Below are 19,222 nucleotides of genomic sequence, written 5' to 3' on the forward strand. Positions count from 1 at the left end.
ATTAGAAGTACCAATGCCGCAAAATAAATTCGAAAATTCATTCAATGGGTCTAAATGCTTTAGTACTTGGACAGCAACAACCGGAATATTTTGATGTAAATGCCAATGTGCTAAAATTGTAAGTCAATTTCCATTTACAGAATTCTGTAGCCATGGTCGTTATTCTTCAGACTGCACCAAATGGATCTTGTACTTTTGCAAAAATGTAAGCTTTCACTCATGAAAAAACTATCCTTGTACTCTTTGAGCCACCGAGGATCAAAATATCGACAGAGATGCTTCTGGTTACATGTTTCATTTCATGTTTCATTTTCAGAACCAAAAGTTTGAAGGTGGTTTCCAATGAAATATAAAGGTCGTCTTTTTTCGATATCGGTCATTGTATGGCAGTTGTAAAGCCAAATGTCACTTTCATCTTGCACATACACATCTTCCCCTCCCTGATGACTGTCTGTGCTGCTGCTGTGTATGGGTTAAAGGTTTTTTTTAATGAAGGAAGTACGTTAGCACTTCAAAGTATTGGTTGCTGCTTCTGCAGTAGAGATGGTTAGAGTATCATATACAATGGCACTATATTATTCAAGTACTGGTCCATCATCTTGTGGCATTCTTAGAGATGCCATTTCCTGGGGAAATATGTGTCCAAGTTTAAACCCAAAACAAGCAACCCAAAATAACAACATTGATCAAAAAGGAATGCCATCGGGCCAAGTATGAAAGAACAGCAGCTCCCGTATGGAATGCATACCCCTGATGATGTACATTTTATAGGGGGTACACATGAAAAAAATTGTAACATTGGAAGATTTTCAATCAGTGGCTTCTGTTCAATAATTGCACAAGATTACTGACATAATTCCAGTTTTCTTGATGCCTCACTTCCTGTGTACCTCACTTCCTGTGTTCTGGGATCATTACTGTATAAAAGCGGGTCAGCCGACAGCATGTGGGCTGCATACGATCTGCTCCATGCTACATTCCTTCTTAAGGACTTCAAGCCCTGCTTAGGCCTCTTTTTGTGCACCTGGCCACCATTGTGTTGATTAAAGCTTACCTAAAGGCCTACTTGTCTCTTCGGCTCTGCTCTGCCACAACAATTTAATCAACACAACTATGGACCGGCTGCTTCGACCAGAACGCCTTGACACGGATCCAAACTCAAGTTCGGCTACTGACGAATAGACACACTGGTTTCGGACCTTCGAAACCTTCGTTGTTGTACTTCCCCCTGAAGGACTCGGCAAGCTTCTTCTCCTGACAAACTTTGTCATGCCAAGGAACTACAAAATCATCACGGACTGTGTCACCTATGAGGACGCCTCTGAAACCATGAAGGTCGTGTATACAGTCACGTGAAAAAGTAAGTACACCCCATGTAAAGTTTTGACTTTTTAAACATGTTTCAACATACAGCTATTTGATCTTCATTTCAACAATATTGATAGATAAAGGTGATATAATATAACAAATATCATGGAACATTTACATTTTGTAGTCCATTGTATAATTTAAATAAACATAAATGCAAATTTCGCATGTGGAAAAAGTAAGTACACCCCTACATTTATCACCACTTCAAATACCTAACATTAGAATCAGGTGCACCAGCTCAGGTGCAAATGATTAGAACATCGTTAGAGAGGGTCTTGGAGGAACCTGTCTTATTTAAACCTCAGACATTTACTTTGGTTTGCCCTTTGTTGTTGAAGTGTGTGGCGTCACCATGCCTAGATCAAAAGAGCTCTCTGAGGCCTTCAGAAAGAAGGTTATAGATGCTTACGAGTCTGGGAAGGGGTTTAAAAAGATCTCCAAACAATTTGAAATCAATCATTCGACTGTCAGGTAGATCATCTACAAGTGGAGAAGATTCCAAACAACTGCCAACTTGTTCAGGCCAGGCCGCCCAAGCAAGTTCAGCCCGAGAGCAGACCGCAAGATGCTGAAAGAAGTCTCTAAGAACCCCAGAATGTCATCACGGGACCTACAGGTATCTCTTGCCACTGTTGATGTCAAAGTGCACGAGTCTACCATTAGAAAGAGGCTGCACCAATTTGATCTACATGGGAGGTGTGCCAGGAGGAAACCTTTGCTGTCCAGAAAGAACATCAGGGCAAGACTAAAGTTAGCCAATGAACACCGAGGCAAAGAACAGCACTTCTGGAAAAATGTGCTCTAGACAGATGAGTCAAAAGTAGAGCTATTTGGCCACAATACCAGAAGACATGTTTGGCGAAAACCAAAGACAGATTTGACCACAAGAACCTGATACCAACTGTAAAGCATGGTGGTGGAATATTATGGTTTGGGGCAGCTTTGCTGCATCAGGGCCTGGGCAGCTCACCATCATAGAATCCACTATGAATTCTTCATTGTAACAGAAGGTGCTTGAGGATAATGTGAGGCCATCTGTCGGAAAGTTGAAGCTCAACCAAAGGTGGACCTTGCAATTTGACAATGACCCTAAATATACCAGTAAATCCACCAAGGAATGGCTGAAAAGAAAGAAATGGAGGGTTCTGGAATGGCCAAGTCAAAGCCCGGATCTAAATCCCATCGAGATGTTTTGGGGGGATTCGAAACGAGCTGTACATGCAAGAAACCCCTCAAACATCGCACAGCTGAAAGAATTATGCATGGAGGATTGGGCAAAATTTTATCCCAGTCGATGTCTGAGACTGGTAGACAGTTATTAGAAACACCTACTTGAGGTTGTTTCTGCCAAAGGGGGCAATACCACCTATTAGAGCCAAGGGTGTACTTACTTTTTCCACATGCGAAATTTGCAATTATGTTTATTTAAATTGTACAATGGACTACAAAATGTAAATGTTTCATGATATTTGTTATATTATATCACCTTTATCTATCAATATTGTTGAAATGAAGATCAAATAGCTGTATGTTGAAAGATGTTGAAAAAGCCAAAACTTTACATGGGGTGTACTTACTTTTTCACGTGACTGAATGAAGCTCAAGAATTAGATTTTCGCACGCCACCATATTGCTACGTGTCGCCAACAAGTCGATGAATCCCTGGATGAATACCTACAGGCTTTAACGACACTGGGTAAAGACTGTAACTGCCAGGCCGTGACCGCAGCTCAACATATAGAAGGACTTATTAGAGATTCATTCATCAGTGGACTACAATCCCCATTGATTCGACAACGCATCCTAGAAAATAGGACCTTAGACCTAGCGACCATGTTCGACCAAGCACGAGCCCTAGATTCGGCACAAAAGAGCTCCGAGCAATATGGGGCGTCATCGGGGTCATCGTATAGTGCCGCCGCTGCTGAAATGAAACATGCTGTTCTGAATACGTTCCACCCAACTATCGAGTCAACTGACTCTCCAACGGTATCAGCTGCTACCGGCAGCAAATGCTTATTCTGTGGTTACTTGAAACACCCCTGTACAAGGTGCCCCCCACGTGAGGCTACATGCAACAAATGCGGGAAGAAGGTGCACTTTGCTAAAGTCTGCCGTTCGTCACGAATTCGCCGCTGCCGCAGGCGCTATCACAGTGCCAGCGAATCACTCGACCCTTGCCTCTGTGACATCTGCGGCCATCTCTCCGGCGCTATCAAAAGCAACCTGTAAGGTTGACATTAATGGAATTGAAGCCGATGGCCTCATCAACAGTGGAAGCACGGAAAGCTTTATTCACCCACACCTCGTCAGGCAACATTCGCTAAAGTTTTACCAGTCGGGCAAAGCTGTCTCTATGGCCTCAGCATCGCTTTCAATGAAGACGCTTGGATTCTGCGTGGTCAATTTAACCCTGAAAGGACGAAGCTACCAAGACGTGCTACTGTCCATACTCCCCGAGCTCTGCGTTATCCTCAGGCAAGGCTTCCAGAAACAGCATGACAGCGTCACTCTGAAATTTGGCGGTAACCTGCCGCCTTTGTTCTCTGCAGACTGACCACACTATGCGTTGACCCCCCAGAACTGTTTGCCAATCTGATGGCGGAATGTCACGCTATTGCCGCCAGGTCGCGTCTGTACAGCTTTGACGACCACAAATTCATCGAGAAAGAAACTCGGTGGCTACTACGCGAATGAATAATCGAACCGAGTAAGTCCCCATGGCGTGCCCAGGACATGGTAAGTAAAGGCAGAAACCACAAGAAACGGCTCGCGATTGACTATTCTGAGACCATCAACCGATTTATGCTACTCGACGGGTACCCGCTACCGTGTATCGATGACACAGTGAATAATATCGCCCAGTATTGCGTCTTCAGCACCATCGACCTGTGTAGTGCTTACTATCAGGTACCCATAAGGAACCAAGAGAAGCCCTATATGGCTTTCAAGTCAAGCAGAAGTCTTTACCAGTGCCTCCTGAGACCCATTTGGCATCACGAACGGTGTTCTTGCTTCCAACGCATCATGGACTCCTTTATCAAGGAAGAGAAACTCGCTGGAACATTCGCTTACCTAGACAATCTGACTATCTGTGGCATGACATAAACCGAGCACGAAGTCAACTTGAAGCAGTTCCTCAAAGCAGCCGAAAGGAAGAACATCGGCTATAATGAGGACAAGTGTGTGTTTTCAACCACTAAATTCAGTATTCTGGGCTATGTCGTAGAGGATGGTCAAATGCGGCCAGACGCCGAGTGTCCTCGGCCCCTGCAAGAGCTACCCGTGCCGCATAACATTAAGTCCCTCCGCTGGAACCTCGGACTTTTTGCCTACTACTCTCAGTGGATTCACAGTTATTCAAGGAAAATCTGCCCCCTCAGTGACACAAAAGCTTTCCCCATCTCGAAGGAGGCTGAAACCGCATTCCACCAACTCAAATGGGACATGGAAGAGTCAGTGGTCAACGCAATCGACGAGTCAATACCCTTTGAAGTTGAGACTGACGTATCCAAGTTTGCTATTGCCACAATGCTTAACCAGGCAGGGCGTCCAGTAGACTTCTTCTCCCGCACACTCCAAGGATCCGAAAAACGTCATGCATCGGTCGAAAAGGAAGCTAAGGCTATCATCGAAACTGTTCGCCACTGGAGAAACTACCTGACGGGAAGGCACTTTACACTGAAGACTGACCAACGCTCTGTCAGCTACATGTTTGACAGAGGACAGAAAGGCAAGATAAAGAACGACAAGATCATGCGTTGGCGCATGGAGTTATCTTGCTTTGATTATGAGATTAATCGTTTGTTCGATTATGAGGGAAAGAAAACACACCTCTTGATGCATTCTCACGGTCATACTGCTCATCTACATGCCTGGACCATCGTTCACTATATGACCTCCACCAGTCCCTATGTCACCCAGGAATCACACACATGTACCGCTTTGTGAAATCTCGAAACCTACCTTATTCGGTGGAAGACGTTCGACGGATGACCAGCTTGTGCAGAACCTGTGCAGAGTTCAAACCATGGTTCTATTGGCCAGAAAGGACCCAGCTAATAAAAGCCACCCAGCCATTCGAATGCCTTAACATAGATTTTAAGGAACCTTTGCCAAGCACTGACAAAAACCAGTACTTCCTCACCATCATCGATGAGTACTTGAGATTCCCCTTTGTGTTTCCATGTGCGGACATGACAAGTTATACGGTGATCGACTGCCTTTGCCAACTTTTTGCCCTCTTTGGAATGCTCGCCTATATCCATTCGGACCGGGGACCGTCGTTCATGAGCCGAGAGCTTGGTGAATTCCTGACAAGTAAAGGCATCTCTAGCAGCAGAACCACGAGCTACAACCCGCAGGGTAACGGCAAAGCTGAACGTTACAACGGAACAGTCTGGAAGGCTATCACCATGGCCTTGAGGTCACGCCAACTGCCGACCCAGTGTTGGCAAACTGTCTTACCTGACGCCTTGCACTCGATCCGTTCTCTCTTGTCAACAGCTACTAACGCTACCCCACACAAAAGACTGCTAAGTTTTGCTCGCCGCTCCGTGACCGGCAGCTCGGTACCGACTTGGCTATCCATGCCTGGACCTGTCCTACTCAAAAGACATGTGCGCCAGAGTAAGACGGAACCACGGGTCGACCAAGTGGAACTCCTGCACACGAATCCGCAGTACGACCAGGTCCGCTATCCAGACAGCAAGGAAAACCACTGCATCCATCCGACATTTGGCCCTGACTGGAGACATAAAGGGGTGGGAGCAACAGAACGAGGCACCGTGCGACTTGGAGAATGGGGTTGGCAGTGATTCGACTGCATCGGACGATCCTAGCTCCGCGCCCACCGAAGTCTCTGGAGATGCGACTGAACAACAGCCGCTACGATGATCACAACGTGCCCTGTGGGCCCCCGACCGTCTGGGCCTCTGAAAAGTGTTTTTCTAAGCAAGGGGAGAATGACATAATTCCAGTTTTCTTGATGCCTCACTTCCTGTGTACCTCACTTCCTGTGTACCTCACTTCCTGTGTTCTGGGATCATTACTGTATAAAAGCGGGTCAGCCGACGGCATGCGGGCTGCCTATGATCCGCTCCATGCTACGTTCCCTCTTAAGGATTTCAAGCCCTGCTTAGGCCTCTTCTTGTGCACCTGGCCACCATTTTGTTGATTAAAGCCTACCTAAAAGCCTACTTGTCTTTTCGGCTCTGCTCTGCCACAACAATTATGCTGCTGGACACAACTCTATTTTCTGCTGTTGTATATCACTCAGGTTCTGGCTCTCATTGTGTTGTTGTGGTCTTCTTTGGCATTCCTTGACATCAGATTAATCCATTTTCTCTCGAAAAGATGCAGCTATTAATAAATTTGTTGCAGCTTCTTCACTATAAACACATTCATCTCTGATCTTGGAGGACAGACCGTCATATATTGAGGTGTATGGAGACTTACCTAATGTTGTTTTAATTCCGTAATGCTTTTCTTCAGGGAGAAAGAGGTGAAAGTAGAATTTTAAAAACTCAAAGAAGCACTAATTTTTTTTTTAACACAAAACAATGGAGGAAAACCACTTAGAAATTATAGTGTCCAGATCTGGATCTTCACTAAGATGTAATTAATTCATCCTTGTAACACACCCAACTTGTCCCCCAAAATTCATCAAAATCCATTGATATCATTTTAAGATATCCTCGTGTCATGTATGGATGTAAAAATGGTCCTGTGCTCAAACGGGTCTCTTTCCGTTTCCGGCGAGTTACGTCAGAGTGCAGATGGCGCAGACGTAAAATGGCCCTGTATGCTGAGAGTTAATAAATGTATGGCAATTGATCATTGTTTGTCGATTCAATCTAGTTACTGTACATTACATGGCGACGAGGATGGGAAATTCATCAAATCTGTATTGCAGAAATTTTGGGAGGGAAACTTAGAGACCCGTTTGAACATGGGAAGAATTTTGTACATCCATACATGACACCTGGTATTACAGACAGAAAAACAGACAAATTAGTGAAAACATAACCTCCGTCCATTTTCGGGGGGCTGAGGTAATTATGTTGTTATTTTAGTATGATGATGATGATCGTGCCTTATTTTCCCCTTGGAGCGATTCGTGCAAGCGGCCCTTACGGGCTTATTTAAAGTCGGAATTGAATACGGCTTTCGGATTTGGTAGTCGCTAAGGTATTTGAATAATAGACCACCACAAACCCGGCGAAAATGGGATAAAATATGGTCGAGTTACCTCAGATCGAGAGTGGGGAATTAATTAATTAACACACTGTACACGACGTGCAGGCTGCGCACGGAGTGACCTCGCAGGCTCATTTCAACCTCAAATTAAATTATGATTTCATATTTTGCAGTCACTAGGGTATTATAGTAAGATACAGAGAAGGCAAATTAATAATTTCGTCAAAGGGTCAAAGGTTCACAAATCACATGAAATCCTCAATTTTCATCCAATCGACCTGAAATTTCAATTTAGCATTTGAGTTTTGTCATCAAAATTTAAACAAAGCTTTATGTTACTATAATCCACCAAATGCCCGTCTGTCCGTTCGAAGGTACCGCAAAAACGGCTCAACCGATCGCAACGATATTTCGGCTGGGTATTCCTGGGACCCCTGGGAGTAAAATAGGCCATATTGTTTTTCCAAGTTTTCCAAGTTTTCCAATTTTCCAGTTTTTCCAAATTCTACAAATTTTCAAATCCGATATGAACCAAATTGATTTCCGATATATTTACAAATATATCCGGTTTCCAAATATTTACCGATATGAACAGTGATGTGGCTTTTGTTGAAATTCTACAAATACTGTTTAGATTTTGATGACAATTATGAACCTGCCGCGAATGCGGAAGTGGACAGATGACGGCAATGCGCAGGTTTGATAATATCCAAATACAGCCGTCATTCAGTCGTAATGTTAAATCGTGAAACGTTAATTGTGTTAATCGTTTTGTTAAAGTATCAATTGATGATTGGAATTGAGTGAATACAATTACGATTTTGAATTCGTAATTGTATTCACCCAACCGTACGGAACTTCACATCAGGATTTAAATATTTGTTTATGTCACGAATGTTGTTAAAAGTTTATTTTTTATATTAATGTTATTTCATTTGTGATTGGAGTTATGCTGTTTGGAATAAAAAAAGAGATATCGAGTTCAAGTGAATGACGGAATGCCGTGATGGTTTCTTCTTTCTAAACGTGAATTCGTGGATCGCCATATGCAGATTCGCCATTGACTGGGAATGGAACAAACGTACCCCTTTGTTTGCCAATGGGTATGTTTTTACTAGAAGTCCTTCACGAACTTGCTGCCCATGTCTGACATGCGACTGAAGGTGCTACAGGAATGTGGAATTTATTGGTTTCATGCTTTAGCATTCACCGTTTCTGCATTCTCTGTTTGCTTCTGGCCTCCCACCCATGACCCATGCGTAGCACTGTGTATGTGTGTATGGGGAAACAGAGAAGCGTAGCACGTGCGTAGCATGGGTACCTCACTAGTTATGAGAATACGGAGAAGGCAAATTAACAACTTGGGCAAAAGTTCAAATGTCAGCATCACATAAAATCGTCAATTTTCTTCGGATTGACCTGAAAATTTAAGAATTTGCATATTGGGTCACTGAATTTGGTTCACCAATCAAAAGCTACAAGCATATTGTTATTGTTTTCGATCAAAAGGTTCAAGGTCAAGGTTTAAAAAAAAATTTTGTATACAAGATCGAGGCTCGTGGAAGAGCTAAAATTAATCACAAAAAAAAAGAAACGGACACACAAAACATACAATAAAGGGAGCGGGAGACAAGATGGGGAGAGAGAGGGAAGCACACAAGTGCAACAGTAGAGAACAGGGATATCGGGATATCTGTGGGAGGGAGAGGGCTTGGGGGGCGGAGGCATGGGAAAGGGGTGGGGAGGTGGGATAGGTATAAAACACATGGACAAGGTATAAAACACAAGGTTGCGTAAAATCAGAAATTTTCACCCAATTGATCTGAAATTTAAAGAATTTGCAAATGGGGTCACTGAATTGGTTCACCAATCAAAAAGGTAGGAGTCGATTGTTTTTTTTTATAGATCAACGGGTCAAAGGTCAAGGTTGCATAAAATCATCAATTTTCATTCAATTGACCTGATATTTTAATAGTTTGCATATTGGGTCACATAATTGGTTCACCAATCAAAAGCTAGAAGCTGATTATGTTTTTTTTTAGATCTAAAGCTCAAAGGTCAAGGCTGCATAAAGTCATCAATTTTCATTTTGTATTTTTTTTTTTACTGTTTTCGTTATTTTGAACATAAATAATAATAATAAGAAGACGTCTAAATACAAACGGACACGGACAGGCTTTGCATTTTCAGATGCTTTCTAGTTTAGTCTTCTGGTTGGACTCCATACTTTCCCTCTCTTCTTTCTTCCAAATCTTAATATTATTTCTCTTCTTCCTCCTTCTGGCCGTGATGGTAACAAAGTTTTCCTCAGTACGCACTTCTCTTGTTCTTTATACTCTCTTTCTCTCTCTCTCTCTCTGTCATTGCCTTTCTCTCTTTTTCTATCTCTTTATCTCTCTCTCATGCTCTCCAGCTCACTAGAGCTTGGCAGATGTCTATATAACTGCACCACTTTCATTAAATCACAAAATCCAGTCACTGGCTTTCAATGACGCTGCAGACCATTTAGTAATTGCAACGCAGTGCACTACACCGAAAATGTAGGAAATTAACAGTGGGTGATCAAGCTTTTGTACTTAAATTATGGATGGGACCTAGTAATTCCTAAGGGGAAATCATATTTCTTTCTTAGATTGAATTATGGTATCAGAAATGAAATCATCCATAGTCTAGTCACAGCTACCCAAAGATTGAATGTGGAGGAAATGGTGCTGGAGAAAGAAAGGAACAACTCAAGCAAATATATTCAGAGAAAACCTTTAAGAGGAAAAACTTTGACAGTGAATTGAATCTGTGTGTATTTAAATACACTATAGTGTGGATACCATATATATTGTTACGGCCCGAGGATAAGATGTTGTGTTTGCCCCGCGGTCGTACAGTTACCCCGACTCCCGAACGTTGGCCGGATCGCGCCACAGATATTCAATAGGGAAAAGACTAAGGCGACACGGATGTGAAGAAGAAGCAGACAAAAAGGTTGGAAAGACGAATCTAATTTATTTACTATTTACAGGCTCAAAATAACCAAGGAGAAGGAAAGAAAAGAAAATAATATACAGAAGATTTTAGAGACACAGTGAAAATCGCTAGCTTATCTAAACAGACTTAATTAATACCCAGGACAGAACAAACGAAGACGACTCACACGGGGAATGATGATAGGAATGGCGGAGGTGGATGGCTTGGAGGGGGGAGGCCGGTCCACGGACACCGCAGCACGCTCGGCACGTTTGGCAGCCGCCGTTCCTTTTCGGTCCTGCTCAAAACGTCCGTCCAGGCCCCAAGCTGCTGTGGCTGCAGTTTCGGTGGCTCAAGCTGCTGTTGATGCAGCCACGGTGGCTCAAGCTGCTCTCTTCAGGGATCCCTTACTCAACTCTCTTCTCGGTGATCTCTTTGCCGCAACTCTTGTCAAGGACCTCCTTACGCAACTCCTGACCACTCTTGCACGCGCGCTTTTATAATGCCTCCGGCGATCAAGCCGCCGGCCTTCAGGACACGCCCATCGGTGTGCTCACCTCGGCCCTGGTTGGTCGCATGACCCTCTGGCTCCGCCCTTGATGACGACGGGCGGGCACACCTTTCTTCCCCAACCTTGCCTCGTGGCCAATGGTGGTTGAAGAAAACCGCCCAAAATGCAGTTGGCCATTGAAATGAAATGAAACGGGATCTACTCTTATTTCACTTGGTGCAATGGAGTATTTAAATTAATGGGAGACACAGCCTTACCCTAACACACATAATAAGGATATAAGCTACTGAACAAGGGTATTATAGTGTCCTTCAATGTATGCTTTATGGAATTAACTACCGGAACGCCCTTTGACCTTTATACACACTGGAGCAAGGAAGGCGATATTTTTCAACAATTTACAATACAATAAAAACACAATAAAAGAAACACAATCCTCATATCCGCAACACTGCACCCTCCTCCTCTTAGGCACGTCCCGGGCCTATAACTTTAACTTAGTGTGACATATAGGTGTAGTTCCCTCTACTTTTAACCTGACCCTGAGTGTGACAGTTTTAAAACATAAATAAATATGTCCCGCTGCTCCATTGCACCCTACCTAACAGACTCACACCCACAGCTAACCGAATTGCGGAATGGTCTTCAAACTATACAGTGACGGTGGGGAGCATTATTTACAATGACGTTACTTTATTTACAAAACTAACCCAGGACCTGTGATTGTTCTTTCTGGGGGGGAGACAATCTGCTCTGCATCAATGCACCATGAAAGCACCCATAAACGCACCAACACACCCTCAAGCACCAATGGGTGCACAGTCATCATTGTTCAATAAAATAAAAACAACAACCGCTAACCCTGCAGGTGGTCTCTTGCTCTTCGGCTCCCTCTGCTGGCTATTATTATTTCTTCCTGATGTCATCTTCTTTGCTGGCGGCCTATTTGTATCAAAATAATATGCACCCAACGTGTCCATTTCTTTTTATTTATGGCCCACAGGGGCCGACTATGTATGGTTCACCTGTGGGGCATCGGTGCCCTGTGGCCAAGGTCCGCCAGCAAGATTTCGGGCCCTCATGGCCGGTTCCAGCAGAGGGGCCATGCCCCAACCCATGGGGCCCATCAGTGGTGCTCGGCCACAGACATGTGGTCCATAATGTGGTGCATCGATGCAGACAGCTGGTTCTGGGAGTTCCGGGCGCACAATGGCGGACTCTCGCACGCTCCCCTCGGCGCCCAGTGGCGCACAGGTCCTCATGTGGGAGACAAAAGGGGGGACAGACAGATGAGCGAGGGGTAAGGTCACAAAGGTACACATCAAACAAGGCAATGCAAGGCGAAGTGCGTACGGAGAGCGAAGTGAGAAAGCTCGTCCCTACCGTACGTCACGCCCCCTGTCACCTACACTACCCTTGCCCTTACCCCATATTTACAAAATCTACACATTTACAAATTCGTCACTACTGTCACATCTTCCCCCTATACCAAATTCGTCCCCACAATCCCTCTAACCAAAATTTGCCATCACCAATTCATCATCAATCCTCATAAGGAGGGAGAGATGGAACAACAAGCACAATGTCACACCCATGTCATGATGCGTCTCACAATCCAAACATCTGCACCAAAATCATAAAAACAACCTGGCATGGTGTGGAGGTACGTCATCTCAGGTGAGTGGATGCAGATGGTGCGAGGAGACTTCAATCCTAACTATCCTCTAAATGACTTTACCACACTTTACACTACCCGGGGTCTTTCCCTGCCAATCCATTGGCCAACTTACACAATGGGTTCTAAAAACCAATTCCCATTGACCAAACTGTGGTGCTTCTCAATTTGGGGTCTCACTCCCCCGATTCATCTCCCGGTGCCCTTGCACAATTTCTGGGCTGAGACGTGTAGCTCTCCCAGCAGGTCTACCCACATGCACACCTCCACCACTGTAGTTGCCACCCGAGCTTACCTAGCTCCTCACCTAACCTATCTAACTGGGGAAGGCCCCTCCTGGCTCTGTCACCCCTCGGTGCCCTCTGGCACTGGGCTACCCGGGTCCGTCCTCCGGATCCTCGGGCCCCATCCACAACAACTCTACCAGCTCCCAGAGCCCACCTGCGGCCTCACCTGGCCGACATCCTCACAGTGGTGGAGTGCCCAAACCAACTACACACACTAACAGGCTACACGCCCAGCCATTTCCACAACACTAATGCACCCATCCAAATACCATTCTTTCACCCGCACCACAGATGCCAATATCCAACCACAATTTACCTATACCCTCTACCTAACACTGACATTACCCTCCCCAGGTATTCGTGATGGGGGTCCATCTTTCCCCCATTCACACGTTCGCACCATCCACTCCACTCCATAGTTTCCACCATACTCACTCCACGACCATCCATTCCAATACTCCATATACTCCATACCATTTATTCCACACAACCATTCTCCATACACCTGTCGTTGCACACCTGTGCAATCACACCTGGTGCCACCTGCACCCTCCTTCCTTCCTGGACCATTTGGTCAGCACAATACACATCACCATCACTCTCACTCATACACTGCTCCATCCACCTGTTCAGTTGCACACCTGTGCAATCACACCTGTTCCTCACTCCTGTTAACGCTCAATACACTTTCGATCCTCAAAACCATTGCCTCAGGCACCCAGATTTTCCCACGCTCACACACACATCTCTCCCGAGCATTGCCTAGCAATTCCTCATTTCACCGATATCAATACTCACTCATTCGGCATCATCTAACTACCTGTTGCCCTGCTAACTTAGTGCTCCCAGTCTTCCCTTTAAACTAAGCACATACCATGTCATTATCATCCACACTAATCTACCTGCGTCCCCACTACAGGTATCATTGTCACTAACTAATCTTAACGTTACCTATTGTCATCTTCTAGGTCCCTACACATTATTGAAACCCTCCCGGGCTAGTTTTCACTGCCATAAACCCCATAAGTCTAGTGCTCCTTTGCCCCCTCTGTGAGGGATGGTGGATTGGCCATCCCACCACATCGGGCATCTCCCACTACCAATTTGGCTCGTCCAAATCCAACAAATCAAAAATTTGCCAATCCTCTGCCAATTCTTTCACTTTTCTAAATTTCGGATCAAAAACACTATCAGTATCATCATCATCACAGTCCGCTATATCCTAGCCTCGGTGCGTCACGTCATTAAAACTCGGCTTCGCAAAGCCGAGCAATGAATTCGGGTGGTTTGGTCACCTGCAGGTTGAATCCGTCCGGCTTTCACGACTCTGGGGAGGAGGCATGCTCGGGCCGAGGTTCCACGCATCATCGCGGCTCGGTACCTTGCGGTCCCGGGCCCGATGACTGAGGCTCACCCGGTCGGAACCCCGTCCCCGCGAGGGGGCACCGTTCCGCTTCCTCCCACTCGCCCTTGAACCGGACCGGTCGCCTCGCCCGACAAGGCTCGGACTCGACCGTGCGGGGCGGGGCCAAGCCCGAATCGGCAACGACGCTTCGAAGAGAAGCGACGCAGCTTCGATCCGCGCTGGGCCTGGCATCCAACAAAGCACACCACGCCCCGAGTGCTCGCATCGGCTATCCGTCGCTCGAACCGCTAACCCGGTTACCGTCGATGCTTCACCTGCATGCTCACACGCATACGCTACCCCTTTCACCCTCACCGAGCTCGGTGCTCCAACGCCGTCCGAACATTCCACCAACGCACTCCCTGTTACACACCACACCTCTCGCGCACACTCACCGTTCGCACACTCTAACACACCTCGCGCACCGTCTTGCGCACTCTACCTCGGTACGTACTCCGTACCACTCACCATGGGCGTGCACTCTGGCATCCACCCACTAACGCGCTCACATGGGCTCTCCCACACCCGCGCCATGACCAACTCAGGTGTGCTTCCTCGCACACCCTCAACCCTCCAAGCGTGCATTCTCGCACCCACTCCACCACCAACTCACTCTCCGGGTCACTCTCACCCTCACACGTACACTCCGTATCGCTCTCACTCCCTGTGTCACACTCCGTACACCCCGACGTGCATTCTCGCTCGCACTCGGTATCACACTCGCGCTTCGTAACACGCTCACCCCTTGACGCACACTTTTTTTTCACTCGCGTGCTATTTCCACTCACACCGGACCCTTCACCAACGCCCGGATCCAAATCAACCCCCAAGCCGACTGAAGCTCCCCTCACATCATATACATTTCCTCGTATATCGCCACTCACCTTGGCACCTCGTCTCCGCACCTCTTCTGCCACCTGCAAACTCTTTATTTGGTTAGTGAGCACATCATCACGATTTGAGCACCGACCTTGCACATATACCATCACCTCCTCCTGCCGCGAGTGGTTTTCTAAGTCCCCGGTCTCTTCAATTTCAATGCCCACTACCACTTTTTCTTTACTCACCTCGACGACCGTTGGCTTTAATAAAATTCCCTCTACCTCATCGGTCGCCGGCTTTTCCAAACCCCGGGTCGCAATTTCTACCTCCGTCATTGTACCCATGCTTTTCTCCGCCTCGCTCAACCAGCGCTTCTCGACCCGCGTTACCTCCTCGTGCACCCCTGGGCCCTGCTCGCTCAACCCGCGGTCTCTGTCCCTCTCCGCTTCCCTTTAGTCTAGTAGGAAGACTAGGTCCCCCTGCACCCCCCGGAGATATACTTCTAATCAGTGTTTCTAGATTGGAAAAAATGTGTAGAAAATGACTAGCTATGGCCCCAAGCTGAAAAAATGTCCCACATACCATTTTTATGCAAATTACTGCTGCCATTATCAAAAAAAGACTAGGTCCCCCTGCACCCCCCGGAGATATACTTCTAATCAGTGTTTCTAGATTGGAAATAATGTGTAGAAAATGACTAGCTATGGCCCCAAGCTGAAAAAATGTCCCACATACCATTTTTATGCAAATTACTGCTGCCATTATCAAAAAAAGACTAGGTCCCCCTGCACCCCCGGAGATATACTTCTAATCAGTGTTTCTAGATTGGAAAAAATGTGTAGAAAATGACTAGCTATGGCCCCAAGCTGAAAAAATGTCCCACATACCATTTTTATGCAAATTACTGCTGCCATTATCAAAAAAAGACTAGGTCCCCCTGCACCCCCCGGAGATATACTGAAACTGGCAGTGACTGGTGATTGAAATGCGGTGCCTTTTTGTGTTTCAGGTCGAGGTACGTGAACTCCCCACGATCTACAGCAACCAGGAAGAGACTGATACCAGGGTGGTTCTGTACCTCCATCATGCTGCTACCATCGGATACAAGAACGCTGTAGTCAGAACACCGGACACAGACATCCTCCTGATCCTGCTCCACCATGCCCACAACATCAAGCTGACGGTGTACCTGGATACAGGGTCAGGGAAGCATCGCCAACTTGTCAACGTCTCTGAGCTGGCAGAATCCCTGGGAGAGGACTACTGTGCCACTCTCCTGGGGTACTATGTGTTCAGCGGAGAAGACTGCACCAGTGCCTTCAAAGGGAAGGGAAAAGTCGGGCCCTTGAAAAAGCTGGAGAAGAATCCCAGGTTTCACAGGGCATTCGGTGAATTTCACAGGGTATTTAGAAAAATAAAACTTTGTGTTAACGTCTGTGTAGACGGACCTTAATATGAGTCTATTATTTCGTAAAACTGTGATTATTTTGTAAATAAAGCACTAATTAGCATACTAGTATACCATAGACACATGTAATCATGTTATGAATAGTTCTATCATGATCTATGCCCTTCAAAACATGGGTCTAGACACCTTCATTTTTCAATTATCTGCAATATTGGCTGAGATATGTCAAAAATCGTTTTTTTGATAATGGCAGCAGTAATTTGCATAAAAATGGTATGTGGGACATTTTTTCAGCTTGGGGCCATAGCTAGTCATTTTCTACACATTTTTTCCAATCTAGAAACACTGATTAGAAGTATATCTCCGGGGGGTGCAGGGGGACCTAGTCTTTTTTTGATAATGGCAGCAGTAATTTGCATAAAAATGGTATGTGGAACATTTTTTCAGCTTGGGGCCATAGCTAGTCATTTTCTACACATTTTTTCCAATCTAGAAACACTGATTAGAAGTATATCTCCGGGGGGTGCAGGGGGACCTAGTCTTCCTACTAGACTACTTACCTCATATGCGACTCTGTCTCTCGCCATTTCCTCAGTTATTTCTTTTAGTTCCTTAGTCATTTGAACACCCATGTTGTTAATTTCCCTGGTGGATATGAGCCCCTGGGCATACATTTTGTTTTCTTCATCCCACTGGGTCAAAAATTTCAACAAATTTGCAAGAAATGGATCCCAGGCCGTTGGCACCGCGGGCTCGACCCTCGTCGCCACCATGTGCGAAGCGCCATTTTGTGCGCCTGATACTCCCTCAACCACATTGCCATTGTTCTCCTCCCTCTGATCCTGGGTTGATTCTACCCCGTCTATCTCTCCCACCGACATCCCGTCGCCTTGACCAGCCATGGCGCGATTTCAAAATTCGGGTTTTCCTTTAAAACAACACAAATTTCGGCCGCTCCAAATTTTGACCAAATTTTTTATAGATGTTTTAAAAATTTGGTTCGGGCCTCGTATCTCACTCCCAGACACCAATTGTTACGGCCCGCGGATAAGATGTTGTGTTTGCCAAGCGGATGGCCCCGCAGTCGTACAGTTACCCCGACTAACCCGATTCCTGAACGTTGGCCGGATCGCGCCACAGATATTCAATAGGGAAAAGACTAAGGCAACACGGATGTGAAGAAGAAGCAGACAAAAGGTTGGAAATACGAATCTAATTTATTTACTATTTACAGGCTCAAAATAACCAAGGAGAAGGAAAGATAAGAAAATAATATACAGAAGATTTTAGAGACACAGTGAAAATCGCTAGCTTATCTAAACAGACAATTAATACCCAGGACAGAACAAACGAAGACGACTCACACGGGGAATGATGATAGGAATGGCGGAGGTGGATGGCTTGGAGGGGGGAGGCCTGTCCACGGATACCGCAGCACGCTCGGCGCGTTTGGCAGCCGCCGTTCCTTTTCGGCCCTGCTCAAAACGTCCGTCCAGGCCCCAAGCTGCTGTGGCTGCAGTTTCGGTGGCTCAAGCTGCTGTTGATGCAGCCGCGGTGGCTCAAGCTGCTCTCTTCAGGGATCCCTTACTCAACTCTCTTCTCGGTGATCTCTTTGCCGCAACTCTTGTCATGGACCTCCTTACGCAACTCCTGACCACTCTTGCGCGTGCGGTTTTATAACGCCTCCGGCGATCAAGCCGCCGGCCTTCAGGACACGCCCATCGGTGTGCTCACCTCGGCCCTGGTTGGTCGCGCGACCCTCTGGCTCCGCCCTTGATGACGACGGGCGGGCACGCCTTTCTTCCCAAACCTTGCCTCGTGGCCAATGGTGGTTGAAGAAAATCGCCCAAAATGCAGTTGGCCATTGAAATGAAATGAAAGGGGATCTACTCTTATTTCACTTGGTGCAATGGAGTATTTAAATTAATGGGAGACACAGCCTTACCCTAACACACATAATAAGGATATAAGCTACTGAACAAGGGTATTATAGTGTCCTTCAATGTATGCTTTATGGAATTAACTACCGGAACGCCCTTTGACCTTTATACACACTGGAGCAAGGAAGGCGATATTTTACAACAATTTACTATACAATAAAAACACTATAAAAAAAACACAATCCTCATATCCGCAACAATATATATATATATTATATACACAGATCTTATATACAATGTATTTGAAAGGTCATGCATTTTCAGGACATCTGGTATATGTTCATGAGTTGAAAGGACTTGCAAAGAGACCATCCTTAGATGGAATCAGGTTAATTCCACCACTTGTATGATGCCTAAACAACAACAACAACAACAACAACAACAACAGGCATTTTAAGGTCATTTTCCCTGCAAGAGCGGGGGTTAGCCTTGCGGTCCCCATGACATGTATGATGACTTGTATGATGCCTATGACGTATTTAATTACAGCTTTTAATTGACGAGGTTTCAGGACTGCATAGAAGTCAACCAAACACAAACAAACAAGACACCTGAAATTGTATGTAGTATGGGTTTCTATCAAGCTAAGTTTTTTTTCTTGAGATCTTCGTTTCACAATGAAGTAAAATTTCATTTTTCACCCA

The 19,222-nt window shown here is 45.7% G+C and overlaps 1 protein-coding gene across 1 annotated transcript in view; it reads left to right on the forward strand.

The window, feature by feature from the left end:
• The window catches only part of LOC144893167 (uncharacterized), a 37,727-nt gene extending 18,882 nt beyond the window's left edge, over positions 1–18,845 (forward strand). The window contains exon 2 of the mRNA XM_078782808.1: positions 16,240–18,845. Within this exon, the coding sequence (XP_078638934.1) occupies positions 16,240–16,683 (444 nt within the window). The 3' untranslated portion in view covers positions 16,684–18,845. The remainder of the gene's footprint in view (positions 1–16,239) is intronic.
• Positions 18,846–19,222: the final 377 nt, after the last annotated feature.

This window comes from Myxine glutinosa, chromosome 8 (assembly GCF_964187855.1).
Source record: "Myxine glutinosa chromosome 8, kmMyxGlut1.1, whole genome shotgun sequence".
NCBI classification, from domain to species: domain Eukaryota; kingdom Metazoa; phylum Chordata; class Myxini; order Myxiniformes; family Myxinidae; genus Myxine; species Myxine glutinosa.